The 18,388-nt window shown below is 37.0% G+C and overlaps 1 protein-coding gene across 3 annotated transcripts in view; it reads left to right on the forward strand.

Annotated features, from left to right (window-relative positions):
* Positions 1–18,388, forward strand: part of VCL (vinculin) — a 110,254-nt gene that overhangs the window by 59,331 nt on the left and 32,535 nt on the right. For all 3 annotated transcript variants that reach the window (XM_019444611.2, XM_019444610.2, XM_019444612.2), the window contains exons 3-7: positions 4,728–4,878; positions 5,062–5,170; positions 7,204–7,326; positions 8,918–9,078; positions 17,190–17,280. In XM_019444611.2, coding sequence (XP_019300156.1) covers positions 4,728–4,878; positions 5,062–5,170; positions 7,204–7,326; positions 8,918–9,078; positions 17,190–17,280 — 635 coding nt within the window. The remainder of the gene's footprint in view (positions 1–4,727; positions 4,879–5,061; positions 5,171–7,203; positions 7,327–8,917; positions 9,079–17,189; positions 17,281–18,388) is intronic.

The raw sequence follows: 18,388 nt of genomic DNA on the forward strand, positions 1-18,388 counted from the left end.
ATCTAGCCAGCTGGATCAAATTTACCTTTTTCAACTTCACTTTTAAAATAGTTCTTGCTTTAGTCAATTGTCTTTTAAACATATTTAAATAATACAATTTTTAATATTTACTCAGTACTTAACATTTTGTTATTTATAACCTCTTGTCTTTTGTTAGTTGTCATTTTTTTCTGTGAGTCCAAATTTCCATCTGGTATAATTTTCCTTCTTCCTGAAGGATTTCCTTTAACATATCCTATAGTTCAGGTTTGCTGATGATGAGTTCTTTCAGCTTTTATATACCTGAAAAAATCTTTATTTCACCTTAATTTTTGAAATGTGTTTTTTTTGGGGTGTAGATTTTTAGATTGATGGTTTTTTTTTTCTTTCAGTACTTTGCTTCACTGTCTTATGGCTTGCATTGTTTCTAGCAAGAAGTCTGTTGTTATTCTTTGTCTTTTTGTATATAAAGTGTCATTTTTCTCTGACTACTTTAAATATTTTCTTTTCAACCTTGGTTTTGAGCAATTTCCTTATGATGTGTGTAGTTCTCTTCATGCTTTTTGTGTTTGGCCTTTATTGAGCTTCTTGGACCTGCAGCTTTATAGTGTTCATTAAAAAAATTTTTTTTATGTCATCCTCTCTTCAAATACTGTTTTCTCTTTCCCCCTTTTCTCTCCTTTGGAGACTCAAATTGCACATGTATTAGGCTGCTTTGAGTTGTACCACATCTCACTGATGATCTGTTAATTTTTTCAAGTCTTTTTTTTCTGTTTAATTTTGGGTAATTTTACTTGCTATGACTTGAATTTCACTGATCTTTTTTTCATGCAATATCTTATCTGTTAGTAATTTATAAAGTCTGTTTTTGTATCTGAGACACATCTCCAGTTATTGAGTCTTGTTCTTATATCTTTTATTTATCTATTTAATGTACTCAATCTTTCCTTTAGCTTTTGAGCATATGGAATACTGTTATAATAATGGTTTTAACGTTCTTGTCTATTAATTTTGTCATATGTGTCATTTCTGGGTTGTTTTTGAATGATTTCTTTTCATTGTGGGTGGTGTTTTCATGCCTATTTGTATGCCTGGTAAATTTCAGTTGGAGGACAGTGTCATATTACTGTTGTAACAGACACAACATTATCTTCCAGTTCTGGAGGTCAGAAGTCCAAAATGGGTTAATAGAGTTGTGTTGCTTCTGAAGATTCTAGGAAATAATCCATTTCTTTGCCTTTTCCAGCTTCTGGAAGCTGCCCCAATTTTTTGGCTTATAGCCCTGCATCTCTCTTACTTCTTCTGTCATTATATCTTTCTGCTTCTGCTGTTACATCATTGTGAAATAATACCTTCAATGTGCGATAAAATAGCTGTCAACCTAGAAATCTGTACTACAGAAATAGTCTTTGAAGTAGGAGGACAAAATAGATATTTTCAAACAAACAAAAATGGATACATATTGTTATCAGCATTCTCTTAGTAGAGAAAATTCTAAAGAATGCAATTCAGACAAAGTCAGATGATTCTAGATGTAAGGCCTGAGATATAAGAGGGAATGATTAACCAAAATATGGGACAATTTGTTGGTAAATATAAACAAACTTTGACTTACATAGTATAACAATGTAATATCTAATGAGATATAAAGGTTAAGATGAAAGATAGGACATATTATACATGAAAACAACATAAACATAAAACAAAACTTGGAAACAGTAGCATAAAGGTCAGAAAGGGATGATTGGGAATTAAACATGCTAAGATCATTCTTTGGGAAGGAGGTAGAAATATTGACTCATTTTAGATTTTCACGAGACTGATGCACTGCCAACTGTGCTAAGAGGACAGCTTTTATTTTAGGTTAAAAAAAATATTTTGGGGGGGCACCTGGGTGGCTCAGTCGGTTGAGCGTCCAACTTTGGCTCAGGTCATGATCTCATGGTCTGTGAGTTCGAGCCCCGCGTCGGGCTGTGTGTCGACAGCTTGGAGCCTGGAGCCTGTTTCGGATTCTGTGTCTCCCTCTCTCTCTGACCCACCCCCGTTCATGCTCTGTCTCTGTCTCGAAAAAATAAATAAACATTAAAAAAAAAAATTAAAAAAAAAATTTTTTTAACGTTTATTTTTTGAGAGACAGAGTGTGAGTGGGAAAGGGAGAGAGAGAGAGAGAGAGAGAGAGAGAGAGAGAGAGAGTCACAGATTCTGAAGCAAGCTCCAGGCTCTGAGCTGTCAGCACAGAGCCCGAGGCAGGGCTTGAACTCATTAACCGCGAGATCATGACCTGAGCCGAAGTTGGATGCTTAACCAACTGAGCCACCCAGGCGCCCCTGTTTTAGATTTTTAATGTGCCAAGTATGCATGCTAAAATATTTAAGGTGACCACAAAAAGGACAGAGTATATAACCTTTAAGGGAATAAGAAAAAGATAGAAATAGCTAGCAACCCCCCCCACCCCCGCCAACAAAAGATAAAATAAGGAAAAAAGAAAAAAAATGAATTAAAATTACAGGCCATATAGAAAATAAGTAATAAGATATGAAAATAATCCTAAGTTATCAGTAATATTAATGAATTTAAGTGGGCTGAATTACTAAGTTAAAAGTTCCTAGCTGGATAAAAAATCTGTAGCTATATGATATTTATAAAAGACATCTAAAACATAATGACAGTGGGGTGCCTGTGTGGCTCAGCTGGTTGAGTGTCCGACTCTTGATTTTGGCTCAGGTCATGATCCCAGGGTCATGGGATCGAGCCCTGAGTGGGGCTCCATGTTGGGTATGGAGCCTGCTTGTGATTCTTTCTCTCTTTCCCTCTGCCCCTGCCCCGCTTGCACTCCTTTTCTCAAAAAAAGAAAAAAAAGAAAAAAGAAATTTGTACATGAATGTTAGCATTATTCATAATTCCCAAAAGATGGAAACAACCCAGATGTCCATCAACACATGGATGGATAATCAGATTTTCAAAGCTGAATAAAATAGTATTCAGCTATGAAAAAGAGCAGACTAGTAACGCATATACTATGACCTGGGTGAACTTTGAAAACATTTATGCTAAGTGAAAGAAGCCAGACACAGAAGGTCGCATAGTACATGATTCTTTTTATATATCCAGAATAGGTAAATTCATGGAGATAGAAGGCAGATTAGGGGTTACCAGGGGATGGGGAAAGAGGGAAATGGGGAGTGATTACATAATGAGTTCAGGCTGCATTTCTGAGGTGATAAAAGTTTTGACCCAAGAGAGGGGTGGTAGTTGCTCGGCATTGTGAATATACTAAATGCCATTGAATGGTACTGTTTAGAGTGACTGATTGTATGTTATGTGACTTACACCTTAATAAAAAACTATGTTGTGATCTAATTTTGGTCTTTCATATTGATGAAGATAAACTTAAGTTTGATTATATACCAAGTTGTTGAGACTGTGAGGAAATAGGTACTCTCATCTATTGTGTTAGGAATGTAAGTAACTTCTGTGATTGGCAATATGGCAACATTTGTCAAAATTTTAAGTGTCTGTACCTTTGACTCAGCAATTCCATTTCTGGATTGTGTCTTACAGATACATACATTTTAAAATGATATTTTTCAAGGTGATTTATTGTAGCAGGCTAATGAATTATGGACTAGTTGTATAGTTATATTAAAGAATGAGGAGGCTCTTTATGTACTTTTATTAGAACATTTCTCAGGTAAATTAGGTGGAAAAAGCAGAATGCAGAGAGTATGAATAGTATGATCCTATTTGTATAAAAAAGTAGAAGCCTGTCTTTGTTTCTAGATGCATAAATGTTTTATTTTAAAGAATACAGAGGAAACTTGTAACATTAATTGCAAGTAGATGGAATTTGAATGTCTGGGAGATAGTGGAAAGAAGGTGATTTTTCACTGTCTTTCATATATAGGACTATACATATTCTATATAACTTAAAGTTAAATTAAAGATTTAATTTAAAAGTTAAAAAGGAACAGTAAACAACCAGGCCTCTAAGAGTGATCCAAAGCCACATCAATGAGGCTCTGTTCTTTATTGATTTCATTCATTCATTCATTCATTCATTCATTTATTCTGTATGATCAGGTTGTCTATGTTATTGAACTGTTTTAATATTAAACTATCAATAAATGGTTCGGTTATTAATGCTAGTGGCCTTTTAATTAACAACATAGTGTTAGAGGGCTCTTTTCAAACAGTCCAGTGGATTTGTCAAATCCTTTTAGCTAGATGAATGAGAATTTATGCATTACTTCATACTTTTTGTTTCCTCCTAATCCTTTGTGTTATCTGATTATTAAATTTCATTTAACACAGTGCTTTGGCATTTTAATTTACTTTCAGATATTAAATCTGAAACTGTTGTTAAGGATTTTCGTTCTTTGTGTGGTGTCTTTTAACGGCAGTGTCTATGGGGCGAGGAAGAAGGAAACAAAGGAGTTGCAGAGATATATAGCAACCTAAACTGAAAGGTCTAAAACATTTTGTCATCATTTTTTGTTGCCAGGAAATAACAAAGAACAAGGGCTTAGTGAAGTGAATGAGTGAATGTGTGAATGAATGAATGGATGGATGGATGTACCCCCTTAATTGTAGATTTTAAAAGTTAAAATCTTAAAATCCTATTGTAAATTGGTCTTGGCAATTTTCCATGCAGTAAAAAAATGTGGATATGTCCCTTCATTCTTTGCATTCCACGTGATATTCTTCTGTTTGGTTCTGCCAGTGAATTAACTCCAAGTTCCTCCCCGCAGGGTGGAGAATGCTTGTACCAAGCTTGTTCAGGCAGCCCAGATGCTTCAATCAGATCCTTACTCGGTGCCTGCTCGAGATTATCTTATCGATGGGTCAAGGGGCATCCTTTCAGGCACATCAGACCTGCTCCTCACCTTCGATGAGGCTGAGGTAGGCAATCTGAGGCCCATGCAGACCTCTTCCAGGCAAAAGTCTTAAAGATAGTCTTAAAGGTAATAATGGAGGATTGATGATTGTTGAGGATGGGAAGATGTCGAAGAGCTGCACATCTGAATTAGCATGTTTTCTACTTATTGTTCACTCATTTGACTAAAATATGAAATCTATTTTCAGGTTCGTAAAATTATTAGAGTTTGCAAAGGAATTTTGGAATATCTTACAGTGGCAGAGGTGGTGGAAACTATGGAAGATTTGGTCACTTACACAAAGAATCTTGGACCAGGTTAGTCATGTCCAGTTTTTATAATAAAGAGTTTTGAGAGATTGTCCAGTTTGATCAAGGTGAAAGGAGTACTCCCTCCTGCTTTTTGCCCAAGATTAGTCATGACACGTTGGGTTTTGAGGTATCTGTACTCTGCTGATGGAGCTGACACTGTGTTTCTACTGAGGAGATATCATTGTCTCTGAAAGCTGAATCTGCTTTCTACAAATCCTGGCCCTGCCTAATGAATTAAACTAGACATTGTAAATGTTGCTGGAGAATATAGGAAATACTTTTCTATTACTGTAATGCTTAAGGCCACCCTGAATTCTGACCCCTCCATTCCATATTATACAGCATTCCTTCACTGTCTGCCAGCTGGCCTGTAGCTCTTAATGACCTCGTATCTTGTTAATTAGCCTGCCTACTATTATGGATTCATGCCCTAGCCCGAGGCTGCATAATATAATCAGACCTGGAAGAAGAGAAGAGCTACTGTGACTAAGTCTCATTTTGAAATGATTGTTTAGTCACCTGAGAATTGAATATTCAAAATACATGAACAGATACCAGCTTTTTCTGTTATAGGCATATAACATGAAGTTGAGGGTCCTTAAAGTATGATTGAGACCAATGACAGGACAACCTCAGATGTTCAACTTATCAGTAGTAAAGATCACATACCACCTCATAAGAGTCTTTTGCCTTAGGTGAAATGATTTTTAATTCACAGTGTGTTCATGAGGTTCCGATATAGTCATTCTGTAAACTTATGGCAGTTAAGACTTTCTCTGAGCCATCTTTGAAGATCACCAGGAAATGCCTTTAGAGCAGTATTCTTTAAACTTTCCCATAGCACTGGGAAAATAAAGTTTATTTCTTCAAATAAAATATTACATGGAATCCCAACATATAAAAGACAAAAATGGAACTATTCTGAATGAGGCAGGGGCAACCCCTCCTTTCCTACCCCTCTTTGGTATCCTTTGATGATCTGTGAAACTACTTAAGAAATCTTAAGAGCAGTTTGAAAACCAAAGCTTGAGAGAATCACATAGCACCTTTGAATAATAACCAAAGTAAACAAAAAGTGCTAGCAGGCCAGTTCCAAAACACCAGATGCTTTTGATTGCTGTCCTTAGTATAATTATTTTTATAATATTTCTATTTGTTTCTAATTATAAAAATAGTACATGCTTATTTTGGACAAATCGGAAAGTACAGAAAATATAAAGATGAAAACAAAACACATTATTGTAATTCTTAAGATTTTTTCAGCCACTAGATTCTCAGTACTAAGCTCGCGTGAGATTTTTTTTTTTTTTACTATTTTTTTTTTTTTTTAATGTTTTTACTTTTGAGAGAGAGAGAGAGAGAGCATGAGCAGGGGAGGGGCAGAGAGAGGGAGAATCCAGAAGCAGGCTCCAGACCTTGAGCTGTCAGCACAGAGCCTGATGTGGGGCTCGAACTCACTAACTGCGGGGTCATGACCTGAGCCAAAGTCATACGCTCAGCTGACTGAGCCACCCAGGTGCCTCAGCTTGCATGTCATTCTTACATACGTGCAGTGGCCAGATACATTATGTGAACCTGGTATGTGTAGTAACCAGGCAAAATATTTTTATTCATTTTTTGCAAATACATATTTGTTTTTCACAAATACGTTTTTATATTTTATATACATATAATATATTATTTATGTTATAATTATACATTATATTATATATTATTTATATTATTTATAATATATATTATTTATATTATTTATAATATATAGATATAATATATTTTATATGTCAACCATGTGAAAATTATGTCATAGTTTGGATTTACATTTAACAAATTACTTTTAATGAAATGAATAAAGTTGCATTGTTACAGCTGCCCTGAAAAATTTTTATCAAAAATGCTACAGTTCAGTGACAGTATCTGTTGTTTAAATAAGCCGACAATCAGTTTGGACTTTTGTAGTCATTCGTAATGGATCTAGGCTCAGAAAGTGAATCTGGATCGTTTCATGACTCACCCTGCACAATTTATTCCTTATGCCCCAGGAATGACAAAGATGGCCAAGATGATTGATGAAAGGCAGCAGGAACTGACTCACCAGGAGCACCGAGTGATGTTGGTGAACTCCATGAACACTGTGAAAGAGTTGCTGCCAGTTCTCATTTCAGGTATTTTCTGCCTATACATTATCTTACAGGAAAAAAAAGTCACTATATTCTAAACTCCTGAAGCTCATTTTCTTTTGCTGCTTGGTTGCATGTCCTTCAGGCTGGGTAAAAATGAGACCTGATAGATTGGGTGTTACTTGATGGCTGTAGCTGATTGGCTAAGAACCAGTATTCATCTTCTGTAATGTCCTCCTTCTTCTACTCTTTGTTTGAAGCTGCCTTTCCTGTTGCCCAGCTCTGTTCTCATAGTTCTACTAGGCTCCTTTTCTAGGAGGTAGAATGTCTAGAAACTATAGTTATGGGCATATGAATATTGACACTTTTATTTGTGTTATGAAAAAAGAATTAGCTGGAATGGATATTATAGAGTACTATATGACAAAGAAGTGAACCCAAAGTCCACAGTTTTTCCTAAAATAAATTGAACTGTACAGAGCTAGTGTACCAGATGGGACTTCTTTTCCACTGGGTAGAGCCCAGAAATGCAAACATGGTGGCTGCTGTCTCAGCTAGCAAGAGGGAGCTACACTCATTGGGTGTGTAGTATGTACCAGATACCTCATGGTTCACATAAGTTATCTTAGTCAAGTTAAGGGTTAGTTTAACTGTCAGAGGGCAGCTCTATAGTCTGTCTTTTTTTTTTGTTTGTTTTGTTTCCTATTTTCAAAATCTTGTAGGGCATGTCCTGGCACCCCCAGATCCTGCCTTCCTGCTTTGGCATTTCAGGTAGTAGCTAAAAAAGGAGAGGTGAATGTAAGAGCTCAGAAAGCCCTTATATGAACCAGAAAACAAAACATTTGTGAGTAGAGTCTTACTATCTCCATGGGAAATGTTTTTGAGGCCAGCTGTTCCATGTGATAGAAGAGTTTTGGGAGCAAGATTTCTTTCTGATCTGGGTAACTCAGTAAAGTGTTGGTTAGTCTTTGTCTTCACAATTTTAGTTATTTTATGGGAAGATATTCTCTTTCTCTAGTGCTTCAAATTATCAGTACTTTCTTGTACTTTCGGGGGTTAAAAGGTTCCTACTACATGTTGAGAGAAACTCTGAAAGATAAACTCAGTATTTTGGGATCTTCATTAGGATTGGGTGCAGGAGCATACTCCAGTTACAGTTGTACTGACTGTTTTTGTCTTGTCCTATTGGGTGTGCATTAGATGGGGCACAGTGTTAGGGCTGTGATGATAACTGATTTAGAAGGATATTGGACATTTTGGGATTATAGGTCATCTATATATGCATGTCAGATTAGCTCCCTGATCATTTGTAGTGATGTCTTGTACCTTAAGGTTGCTGATCTTGGAACTTCATTGGCAGCCTTCAGTGTTTTGTTTGTTTTGTTTTGTTTTGTTTTTAATGTATTCTTTTTTTTAAGATTTTATTTTTTTAAGGTATGTCTACGCCTAATGTAAGCCTCAAACACACAACCCGAGATCAAGAGTCTCACGTTCCATCAACTGAGCCAAACTAATATATTCTTTTTAAGATCTTAGAAACCCAAAACATGTACTAAAATATGGAATATCTTGTGTGAATGTTGTCATACAGCAAGATTAAATTCTAAGCTTAGTTTCTGATCATTTATTTTTACAGCTATGAAGATTTTTGTAACAACTAAAAATTCAAAAAACCAAGGAATAGAAGAAGCTTTGAAAAATCGCAATTTTACTGTAGAAAAGATGAGTGCTGAAATTAATGAGATCATCCGTGTATTACAACTCACTTCTTGGGATGAAGATGCCTGGGCCAGCAAGGTGTGTGTTCTCAGAGGGGAAATAAGAAAACTCCTGAATTCTCCCCTCACATTTTATCTTGTAATTGTGGGTGGCGTAAGAGTACTCAGATTTTATGAAATAATTTCTACTTCACTCTTCATGGGTTTCATGGGTTACTTGCTGCTTTTGCAAATTTACTTTGCCCCAGACTAGAACAAAGAAATGGGTATGTGGGGTGAATGGCCAGTTGAAGGCTCAGATGTGTAGCTTTTTCTTTAAGCTGGACCCTCGCTGGTCTGGTGGAGGAATTCTGATGTGGTGTCTACTCCCCTGGGTGGGAACCCTCCCTTTTTATGTGGGTGGTTGTTGCTAGGTGACTAAGTAAGATACAGAATATGCCTGTGACTGAATTTTATGGAAACTTTTCCTTAACCAACCTTTGAACTAAGAAATCTACAGAGGAAACTGTTGGCATTTCTAGGTGTGTCCCTTCAGCATACCATTTTCCTTAAGGAAAGCTTAATTAAAATATTAGTTTGCACATTCGTGAAAACCTCTTTTGAGGGTCCTATTCACCCTTTATCTAGAATTTCTTCCTGGACTCCAAAAGAGTTGGTGGATTTCTTCTAGAGCCTAGTCGCGGTGGTCTTGTGTTGCTGCTACTGTGGTCTGCTTCTCCCTGTCTAGTGACTCTCTGGGAGAATAGGGGCACTTGGGTTTACGCTTTCCTGGGTAGAGCCCAAGATACAAGCAGTGGAGGAAACACACTCCAGGATCCAGTTTCCCCACGTGTGACTCAGATGGTGTTTCCAGAGCCCCCAGCAGGCTAGTAGCAAAGAGGGGATTTGTAATATGACTTCCACTGGGTGTGCAGTAGGGCTGTGTTTATCCTCCAGGACACCTATAAGGTAAGGTCAAAGCTGCGGTCTTAAAATCACCAGCCCTCTCTCTTGTTGCCCAGAAAGTGAATCTAAATATGCAGAAGGAAATTAGCTTATCTTAACTATGGATTTGTTTACAGAGGCACAAAGCTCTTGAACAAGTTCTAAGACTGTATTTTAAATCTATATGGTGAAATCATTTTAAGTCTTTGATATTTTACTTAATTTTGCTTTTGCATATTTGACAACTTTCACTTCCCTGTTATGACTTCTTTATGCATCTTTTTTTTTGTTCTCTTGTTTGTTTTATTCTTTTTCTCACATTTAGAAGGTAAGCTTTCTCTTGCCCTCTAGTTTCTTTTTCGCTTAAAAAGAGAAAAAGCATGTCTGTGAGGTTTTCTCGTGCTGTGTGCCGTGCCTTATTCCGTGTGCCGGTGTGTAACACTGTGTCCGAATGTGCGTCAGAATGTGGTTTAATCTGGGACTTGGGGCTGTGTCTGGCAGACTGACTCTGGCTCGTATTGAGCTATTTCTTTGGGGAAGGCAAAAGAAAATACATTACTATGGGATATCAGACTTTCTGTGTTTGGTGGGTGCTTTCATCTTTTTGAACAGGCTCCTGAGAACTGTTTTGGCCTGGTCATTCCTACTGACTTCATTTGAGGGGCAAGTTTCTCCAAGTAGCCGGGTGACCTCCAAGTTACCTGTGGACCCTGCTCTTAGGAAAGGAAACTTCTAGCAGATGCCATCACTGTATTTGCATTTGCTACCAGTCTTCTTTGCAGGCTCCGGAATTTTGCTTTAGGAGATGTGTCGCTGAGATTTTAACCATAATGGAAATGGGTAGGCTAAGGAGTTTAGATGGGGCACCTGCCCTTCACAATAATCCTAGCCTTCAAAATCTAAAGGGAAAAAGTTAAGTGTATCTAAAGTTTTTCCTAACTTCAGTTCGTGGTTCACTGCATGTCCTGCTAAGCTGTGAATCAGCCATAGTTCTCCATCACCTCATGGTCCCCTAATCTAATCTCTTTCCTTATTCTCTCTCCTTTGCTTCTAGCAGATGAGAAATAGCAAAAAAGAGGAGCAGGCATTACGACTTTAATGGTTTTCTATTTTTGGAAGGGAAAAGTTATCCATCATTTAGTTAATAAGTGTTATTAAGCTTTATTTTGTGCAAGTTCCATTGAGAGATGCTTCTTTTTTTTTTTTTAAATGTGGTCAGTGGAGTTTTTCAGGACAAGGATTAGGCACTTGGGGAAATATACAAGGGAAACAGACCTGGTCCCCACTGTGTACATTCTTGTAGATGTTTTAGTCTTATGCTGATCTGGAAGGAACCAGACTGTTAGGGTACTATACAACTATCAGAATGAAAGAAAGTAAATAAAATTAGTTCACCTGAAAGAAGCTCAAGTATATAATCACATCAGAATGAACAAGAAATGTTTATTTTTAAATCTCATTTTGCTTTTGTTATACATTTACCTGGTTCAAAAATCAAAATGCTATAAAAAGATGTACATGACAAATCTTACTTCCAACCCCATCCCCATTCACTCTACTTCACCCTACCCCTTAAGTTTGATTGTTTCTATTAGTTGCAAGAACGCTTAGAAAAAAAAATTTCACCTTGAGAATGGAAATTGGTAACTAGGATTTTGGTTATTTTTTTAGTTTGGTAGCATTATGCATCTTTCATTGCTCAGCTGTAAGCAGTGAGTTAATCAGACCTTATGTCTGTCTTTGACCACTGGCTCCTCATTCTATTTACATATATCTTTTACCTCCTCTCGACCCTGCCAATAAAGAATTAACTTTGTCTTACCATACTTGTTTCATGCTTCCCCATTGGTGCAGTTTTCTCCTGGAAAGTGATGGTTCCTCTAGAAAAGTGGGGGAAGAAAGTAAGTGGAAAAAATTCTTGGTAAAAGTGCGTCTTGCCAAATAAGTTTTTAAAGAGGCAATGCGATAGCTAATTATTTTACCTTTTATACCTACCTTCAAATTACAGATTTACAAATTTAAAAGTACTTTCACTTTAAACACTTTATTTTATTTTGAAAGTAAAAATTTTCCCCTCCTGAAATCAACAGTCATAGTGATCATTAAAAATTAATTTAGTATACATTGTGAAGCAAAAGAATTTGTGAATTAAACACAATCATAATCCTACCCTTTGTAAATTTAGCAGTTTATACCTAATCTCTTTTTTTTTTTTGTATTTATGTTACTTGTTTGTTGATGCATGCTGAGAATCAAAAGGAAGTGAGAAAAATTTTAAAAGCTAAGAGTTTTTGAGCCCTACATAGGCACTCCCACAACTGCTCCTTGAGTCATTAGATGCTATTATTCAGAACTAGTTCTTGTAGTGGATCTCCTTCTGTGGGTCTAGGCTGGTCGTGAGTAAATGTAGTGACTGACTCAGATGTCTTACACCGAAGATTACTTTATCCTACCAAAGAAGGAAATAGTGGTTAGAACATGTGATCCTATAATACTTGCTGTTAAATACAGACCATTGAGATTTAAGGGTTGATTTTTATATCATTTTTGAAAAAATAAGGTTGTATGTGAGGATTTTTTATATTATTATTAGAATGTCTACTATGAAAATGAAACATGATTTAAGATTGAATCAGTTAATTAAAATGATTCCATTATAGGTGTTTTATTTTTATTACTGAGATATAGTTGACATATAATGGTATATTAGTTTCAGGTGTACAATATGATGGAGCTTCTTAAGGAATCTTAGAGTGTTTTATGTTAGCAGCAAATACAATAAAAGACTTATCTCTTGGAGTTTGAGATAAATAGTTAATTAGGCATTTATGATATTTTAGCCCCTCCCCTCTAAAAGGAGAAAAGCCCAAAATGTTAAAGCAATTGAGATTTCCCTTCTGATCCAAGTGATCTTGTAGTTGCTACCTCTGATTGTGTGCACATAGGGTGGCATAGAATTTTAGAGCTGGGAAGCTATTCTTTTTTATTTTGGTGATAGGGAGGTATTCTCAAAGATGGGGAACTGAAGTCTGGGAGAGTAACTTCTCTGAAATTTCAGGGGTAGACAACTTTCTCCCACCACTTAAATGTAGTTTGTAAAATTTTGTTCTGCTCAGTCTATGCTTTCCAGAAACATCTTTGTTTAAAACACTAATTTAAGGGTGGGGGAGGGGAATGCCACCAGGAATGGAACAGAGTGGGAAGGGAAAGGTGGGGAGGGAAAGTGTCAGTGGGAAAAGGGAGAGTAGGTTGGGCAGTGAACAAGAGGGGGTCCTTAGTCCCATACTGCAAATTTTCTGGAACATGGCATTGTAGGACCTCCCTTTTTCTACTACAGTTCCTCTTGATTATTTGTAGGAGGAGCTCTGGTTCTCAGTTCTAGTCAGTGTTCTTTAGATCTCACTTTGTATTACATTTCAGGAGCGTTTCAGTTCCTGGGAGGGTGTGTAGAAAGGAGTTCTTTTAAGGTTGTCCCTCTGCTTTCTGGTGTGTGACAGTGCCCAGCCACCGTGGTTTTTTCATTTAAAAGTTGAACTCAGAAGAGTTTTACTGTAGAAGGGACCATAGCGGGAGGTGACATGCCAGCTGTCCCCAGAGTTGCACACTTAGATCTGGTCTTTTTAAAAAACAGTCACTCTTTAAAAAAAGAGAGAGAGAGAACAGGGGACCTGCGTGGATCAGTTAGTTGAGCTTCTGACTTTGGCTCAGGTCATGATCTTAACAGCCCAATGTCATGATCTTGCAGTTCGTGAGTTTGAGCCCCACGTTAGGCTTTGTGCTGACAGCTCAGAGCCTGGAGCCTGCTTTGGGTTCTGTGTTTTCCTCTCTCTTTGCCCCTCCTGCTCACGCTCTGTCTCTCTCTCTCTCTCTCTCTCAAAAATAAACAAACATTAAAAAAAAAAGAACAACAAAAAAAACAGAGAAGAAATTGGTGGAGACTTCTCTCTTTCCCAAATTTGAGATTTTGCAGAGAAAATATTCAAATGAGGTGTGTTTTTTTTGTTTGTTTTTGTTTTTGTTTTCCCTTCTATTTAATATCCAGATTGTACTTGGTATTTAGGCTTCACATGGCTTAATGAAAACTCTGTGGTACATAGTACGGTTGACCACAGGGTTATGGTTATTTTCCCCCTTTATAAATATATCTCAAAATTGACTTCTGGTCCTAGTTGTTCAGTCACTTGGTTTATATCATATTTGATATTAATATACTTCTTATGTTGCTTATGACAATTCTTTTAATTCCATAATAAATACTGCCCTTCAAAAGAAATATATATGGGTTTCTTAGAAGACCAAAATATTTGTTCCCATGGACATTTTTTATTTTAATAGATGTGACATTAAAATGTAATATGTTTAAATGTTTATTCAAAACTTGCTCTGTTCCAGAAAGAATTTAAGGTGGTCCTTTCAGTTATTGTCTTAAACACCAAAATTATCTAAAATTCAGGCTATTAAAAACTTTGGTAACTAATTGAAATTCCCAGTTTAAAATTGCAGCTTCATTTCAACTTTGCTGTAGATGCTTTTTAGGGGAAAACCAGCACCTCTGAATTTTAATTTATTGATGCCACATCATCTTCCACTCAGGAGTCAATTACTCACTTCCTGAGAATTAGATTCTCTCCTTCAAGAGTGGTGGTCATTGATGCTTTATTAGGGAGGAAAAAAACAATTAGTTTTGAGGGTACTGAGTAGAGCAAAGCCACTTTTTTGTCATTATGTTTCAAATCTTTTTTGGGCAATGGGGAATAAAATAACTCCTTTAGGTTAGTGAGGATTATGATTTTGATTTCTAGAGCTTATTTTCTGGGCACTATTAACCCAAGCCAACATCAACAAGGCAAGGACCTGCATAACATAAGATTAGTAGAATCTTTGGCAGCTCTTTTTGGTAAAAGGAAAAAGTTCATGGGTTTGATGTCAGCAAACCTGAGATCAGTTGGGTTTGTAGGACTGAGCCCTTGTTTCTTAATTTGTAAAATTAAATTATATTTATTTATTTTTTAAATGTTTATTTATTTTTGACAGAAAGACACACGCAGAGTGTGAGTGGGGGAGGGTCAGAAAGCGAGGGAGACACAGAATCTGAAGCAGGCTTCAGGCTCTGAGCTGTCAGCACAGAGTCTGACACGGGGCTTGAACCTACCAGTGGTGAGATCAGACCTGAGCCAAAGTTGGACGCTTAACTGCCTGAGCCACACAGGCGCCTCATGTAAAATTAAATTATATTTAAATTTGAGGTTCAATAAAGAAATGAAGGGAAGAAATACCTAAAACAACTTGACTTGCAAGAAATCCTCAAAGTTAGTTTCCAAATTAATCTTTTTAATCTTTTGTTTTTTAATCTTTTTTTAAGTAGTCTTCATTCCCAACGTGGGCTCAAACTCACAACCCTGAGATCAAGAGTTGCATGCTCTACTGACTGAGCCAGCCAGGGAGCCCCAAACTAGTAGCCATTAATGCTAGAGTAGACACACACAAAATGTGATCTTTGTTCCTGTGAATTTAGGTTTTTGAAATGCAATAAATCTCTGATTTTATTTCACTAAAAACATAGTGTGTTAGGGAAATGGTTATGAAGTATTTTTACGTGGATATGATTTCTCTTCAGAGTGTGTGCATATTGCCTCGGTCAGAGATCGTGATTTTTTTTTTCTGTATCCAGATGAAGTCCTATAACTTATATTAGACACTAACGGCTATCTAATTCTCTGAGGTTGGGAGTTGCCCGAGCCTCTCTAAACAGGTATTGATTTGGGCCTTGCTAATTTGGAATCATGCTAATGCTGACTTTTAAAGGCAGGCTTTGCCGTAGAACAAGATGGAGGAGGAGCAGATATTTAAGCCATTGAGAACGAAAGCACTTAAAAAATGCCATTTGTCTGCTTGTACTAATTACAAATGGATTTCGAAATACTGTCATGACACTCTCTGCCTTCTGTTGATAGATAGCCCCATAATTCCAAATAACTTAGAAATAGAAAATATTTTCTTTACATTTTTTCAGTAATTTAGTTCACTTCTCATTCATTGCTGTGGCTGAGAATTTGCTATTCAGAGTCTTTGATAGCCAGGGTTAAAACGGAGAGCAGTCATTATCTGTTTAAATGGGGAAGGAAGAAATCCTAAAGCCGAGAGTCCTTATAATGTGAGTAGGTACTTTGGAAAAACTGTGGTCAGGCTGCTGACCTTAGGCCTGTGAGCGTTGTCAGCACTTACTCTGTATTAGTATACTGTACTAATTCTTGTTTGAATTAAAAGTTGGGGGGGGGGGGGAATGCTCCTTGTGCCCCCGTGTGGAAACATGGTGATACAACACTTTTAAGAACCCCAGTTTTGCAGGATTGGAAAGTGAAAAAAAGTTAAGGATTCAGGGCATTGCCCAGAGCTTCAGAGGTTAAATCCATGCTTTGATGGATGAACTCTCTAAGAGCCAGTTCCCTAGAGTAAAACTTTGATGAAATTTTAAAAACTTCATCAAACTATAGGTATAGTTTTAGTCTGTTTCAGCTTCTCATGCCATATCCTGGGAGATTTTATGGTAGTTTCATGCTAGCCATTTTGAATCCTGATTGTAAGCAATAAATTGAGACACGCTTTATTTTATTCTGCCTCTCCTTCCAGGTTAGGATGGTAAAGGAACGAAGAATGAGGAGGGTGAGGAGGATGGCAGGGAAGGCCAGAAAAACACTTTTTTCTTACATTACATTCAGTGGTTTATTTGTGGAATTAAAACTAAATTGCTAGATTAAAATTTTCAGTTTTTTTCCAACCAGTAATTCCAAGTTTTTCAGATTAATTAAGTATAGTGAAGCATCATCCAGTGTTTGTGTATTTCAAAATAAGATGTAAAAGAACTGTGATTTGTGGCGCTACATGCTAATGAGGCTTCCCTGATGCAGGGAGGGCTTTGCCAGGGTTGCGCTAGATGAGTGGAAAGGCTGATAATGAGGCATGTGACAACAGGGCTTTTTCCTGCTGCAGACATTAAGCATCTTTTGGCTTGAGTGATTTTACCAGTTTTCACAGTCTAGCAATAGAGAAACCAGAAAACAAAATAGAATTAACTGAAGATTTGCATGCACAATGCTGCATTTTGACAGAAATAAGCACTCTGGTGTGATGAGAGTATTTTTAAGGCTGTTTTAGGACTACATTAGCTATTGTATGTTAAGTGCTGTAACTTTTTCTCTGTCTTACTTTGTATCATAGTATCTCAGTTTTTGCAAAGAAAATAATTGTGGTGTTTCTCTTCAAAAGGACACTGAAGCCATGAAGAGAGCATTGGCCTCCATAGACTCCAAACTGAACCAGGCCAAGGGTTGGCTCCGTGATCCCAGTGCCTCTCCAGGTAACCCACTGGTTCTACTTTTCTGACAGATACAGTAAAAAGCGAAAAGTCAAGCAAACAAACAAATAAAGAAAGAGGGTCTTTCCATAATCTCATAATTCTGAGATAACTACTGCAACATTTAGGGGCATACTCCATTCTCTGATAGTTTTGACTAATTGAAGCATTACTGGTCCTTAAAAAGATGAACGGCATAGACTAATCACCTCTCATCATGGAGGAATAAACCAAGCTGAAGTGGGCATTCTCTGCCAGAATACTGGCTCACTTCTTCCCTGAATCAGAAAGGTAATTATTCTGAATAAAAACTCTTGTCTTGGGGCATCTGGGTAGCTCAGTTGGTTAAGTGCCCAAATCTTGGTCTCAGCTCAGGTCATGATCTCATGGATCGTGAGATTGAGCCCCAGATTGGGCTCTGTGCTGACAGTGCAGAGTGTGCTTGGGATTCTCTCTCTCCTTCTCTCTCTGCCCCTCCCCCATTTGCTTTGTCTTTCTCAAAATAAATAAACTTAAAAAAATTATTTAAAAAAAAAACACCTGTTGTCTTTAGGGGAGTCTGGGTGGCTCAGTCGGTTAAGCACCCAACTACAGCTTGGGTCAGGATCTCGTGGTCCGTGAGTTCAAACCCCACGTCAGGCTCTGTGCTGACAGCTCAGAGCCTGGAGCCTGCTTCGATTTGGTGTCTCCCTCTCTCTCTGCCCCTCCCCCACTCATGCTTGCTCTCTGTCTCTCAAAAATGAATAAATATTAAAAAAAAAAAAACCCAAACTCTTCTCTTTCTAGTTCCCATTGGGCAGATTTCCATTTATGTCAAAAAAGTATTTAATTAAGCAGATTAAATGATGCCAATAAGAATTGGAAAGAAAATTTGACTTACGTAAAGACCCAAATGGGTTATTGAGCTGGGTTTTATGGATTTTCTAATCTAATATTCAGTTTTAGATTAATATTTGAATGAATGTGAAAAGCCTAATGGAGGTTAGAGGTGCTAAGTAGTATTAAATTAGTAGAGCTTATTTTCATCATCTGTATTCTTACCACAAGCTGCTTATCATCTCCAGATGGATATGGTTCCAAGTATTTTTTTTTAGAAGTATCTGTGGTTAAA

Source organism: Panthera pardus, unplaced genomic scaffold (genome assembly GCF_024362965.1).
Source record: "Panthera pardus isolate Hobbes unplaced genomic scaffold, ASM2436296v1 HiC_scaffold_22, whole genome shotgun sequence".
Lineage (NCBI taxonomy): Eukaryota > Metazoa > Chordata > Mammalia > Carnivora > Felidae > Panthera > Panthera pardus.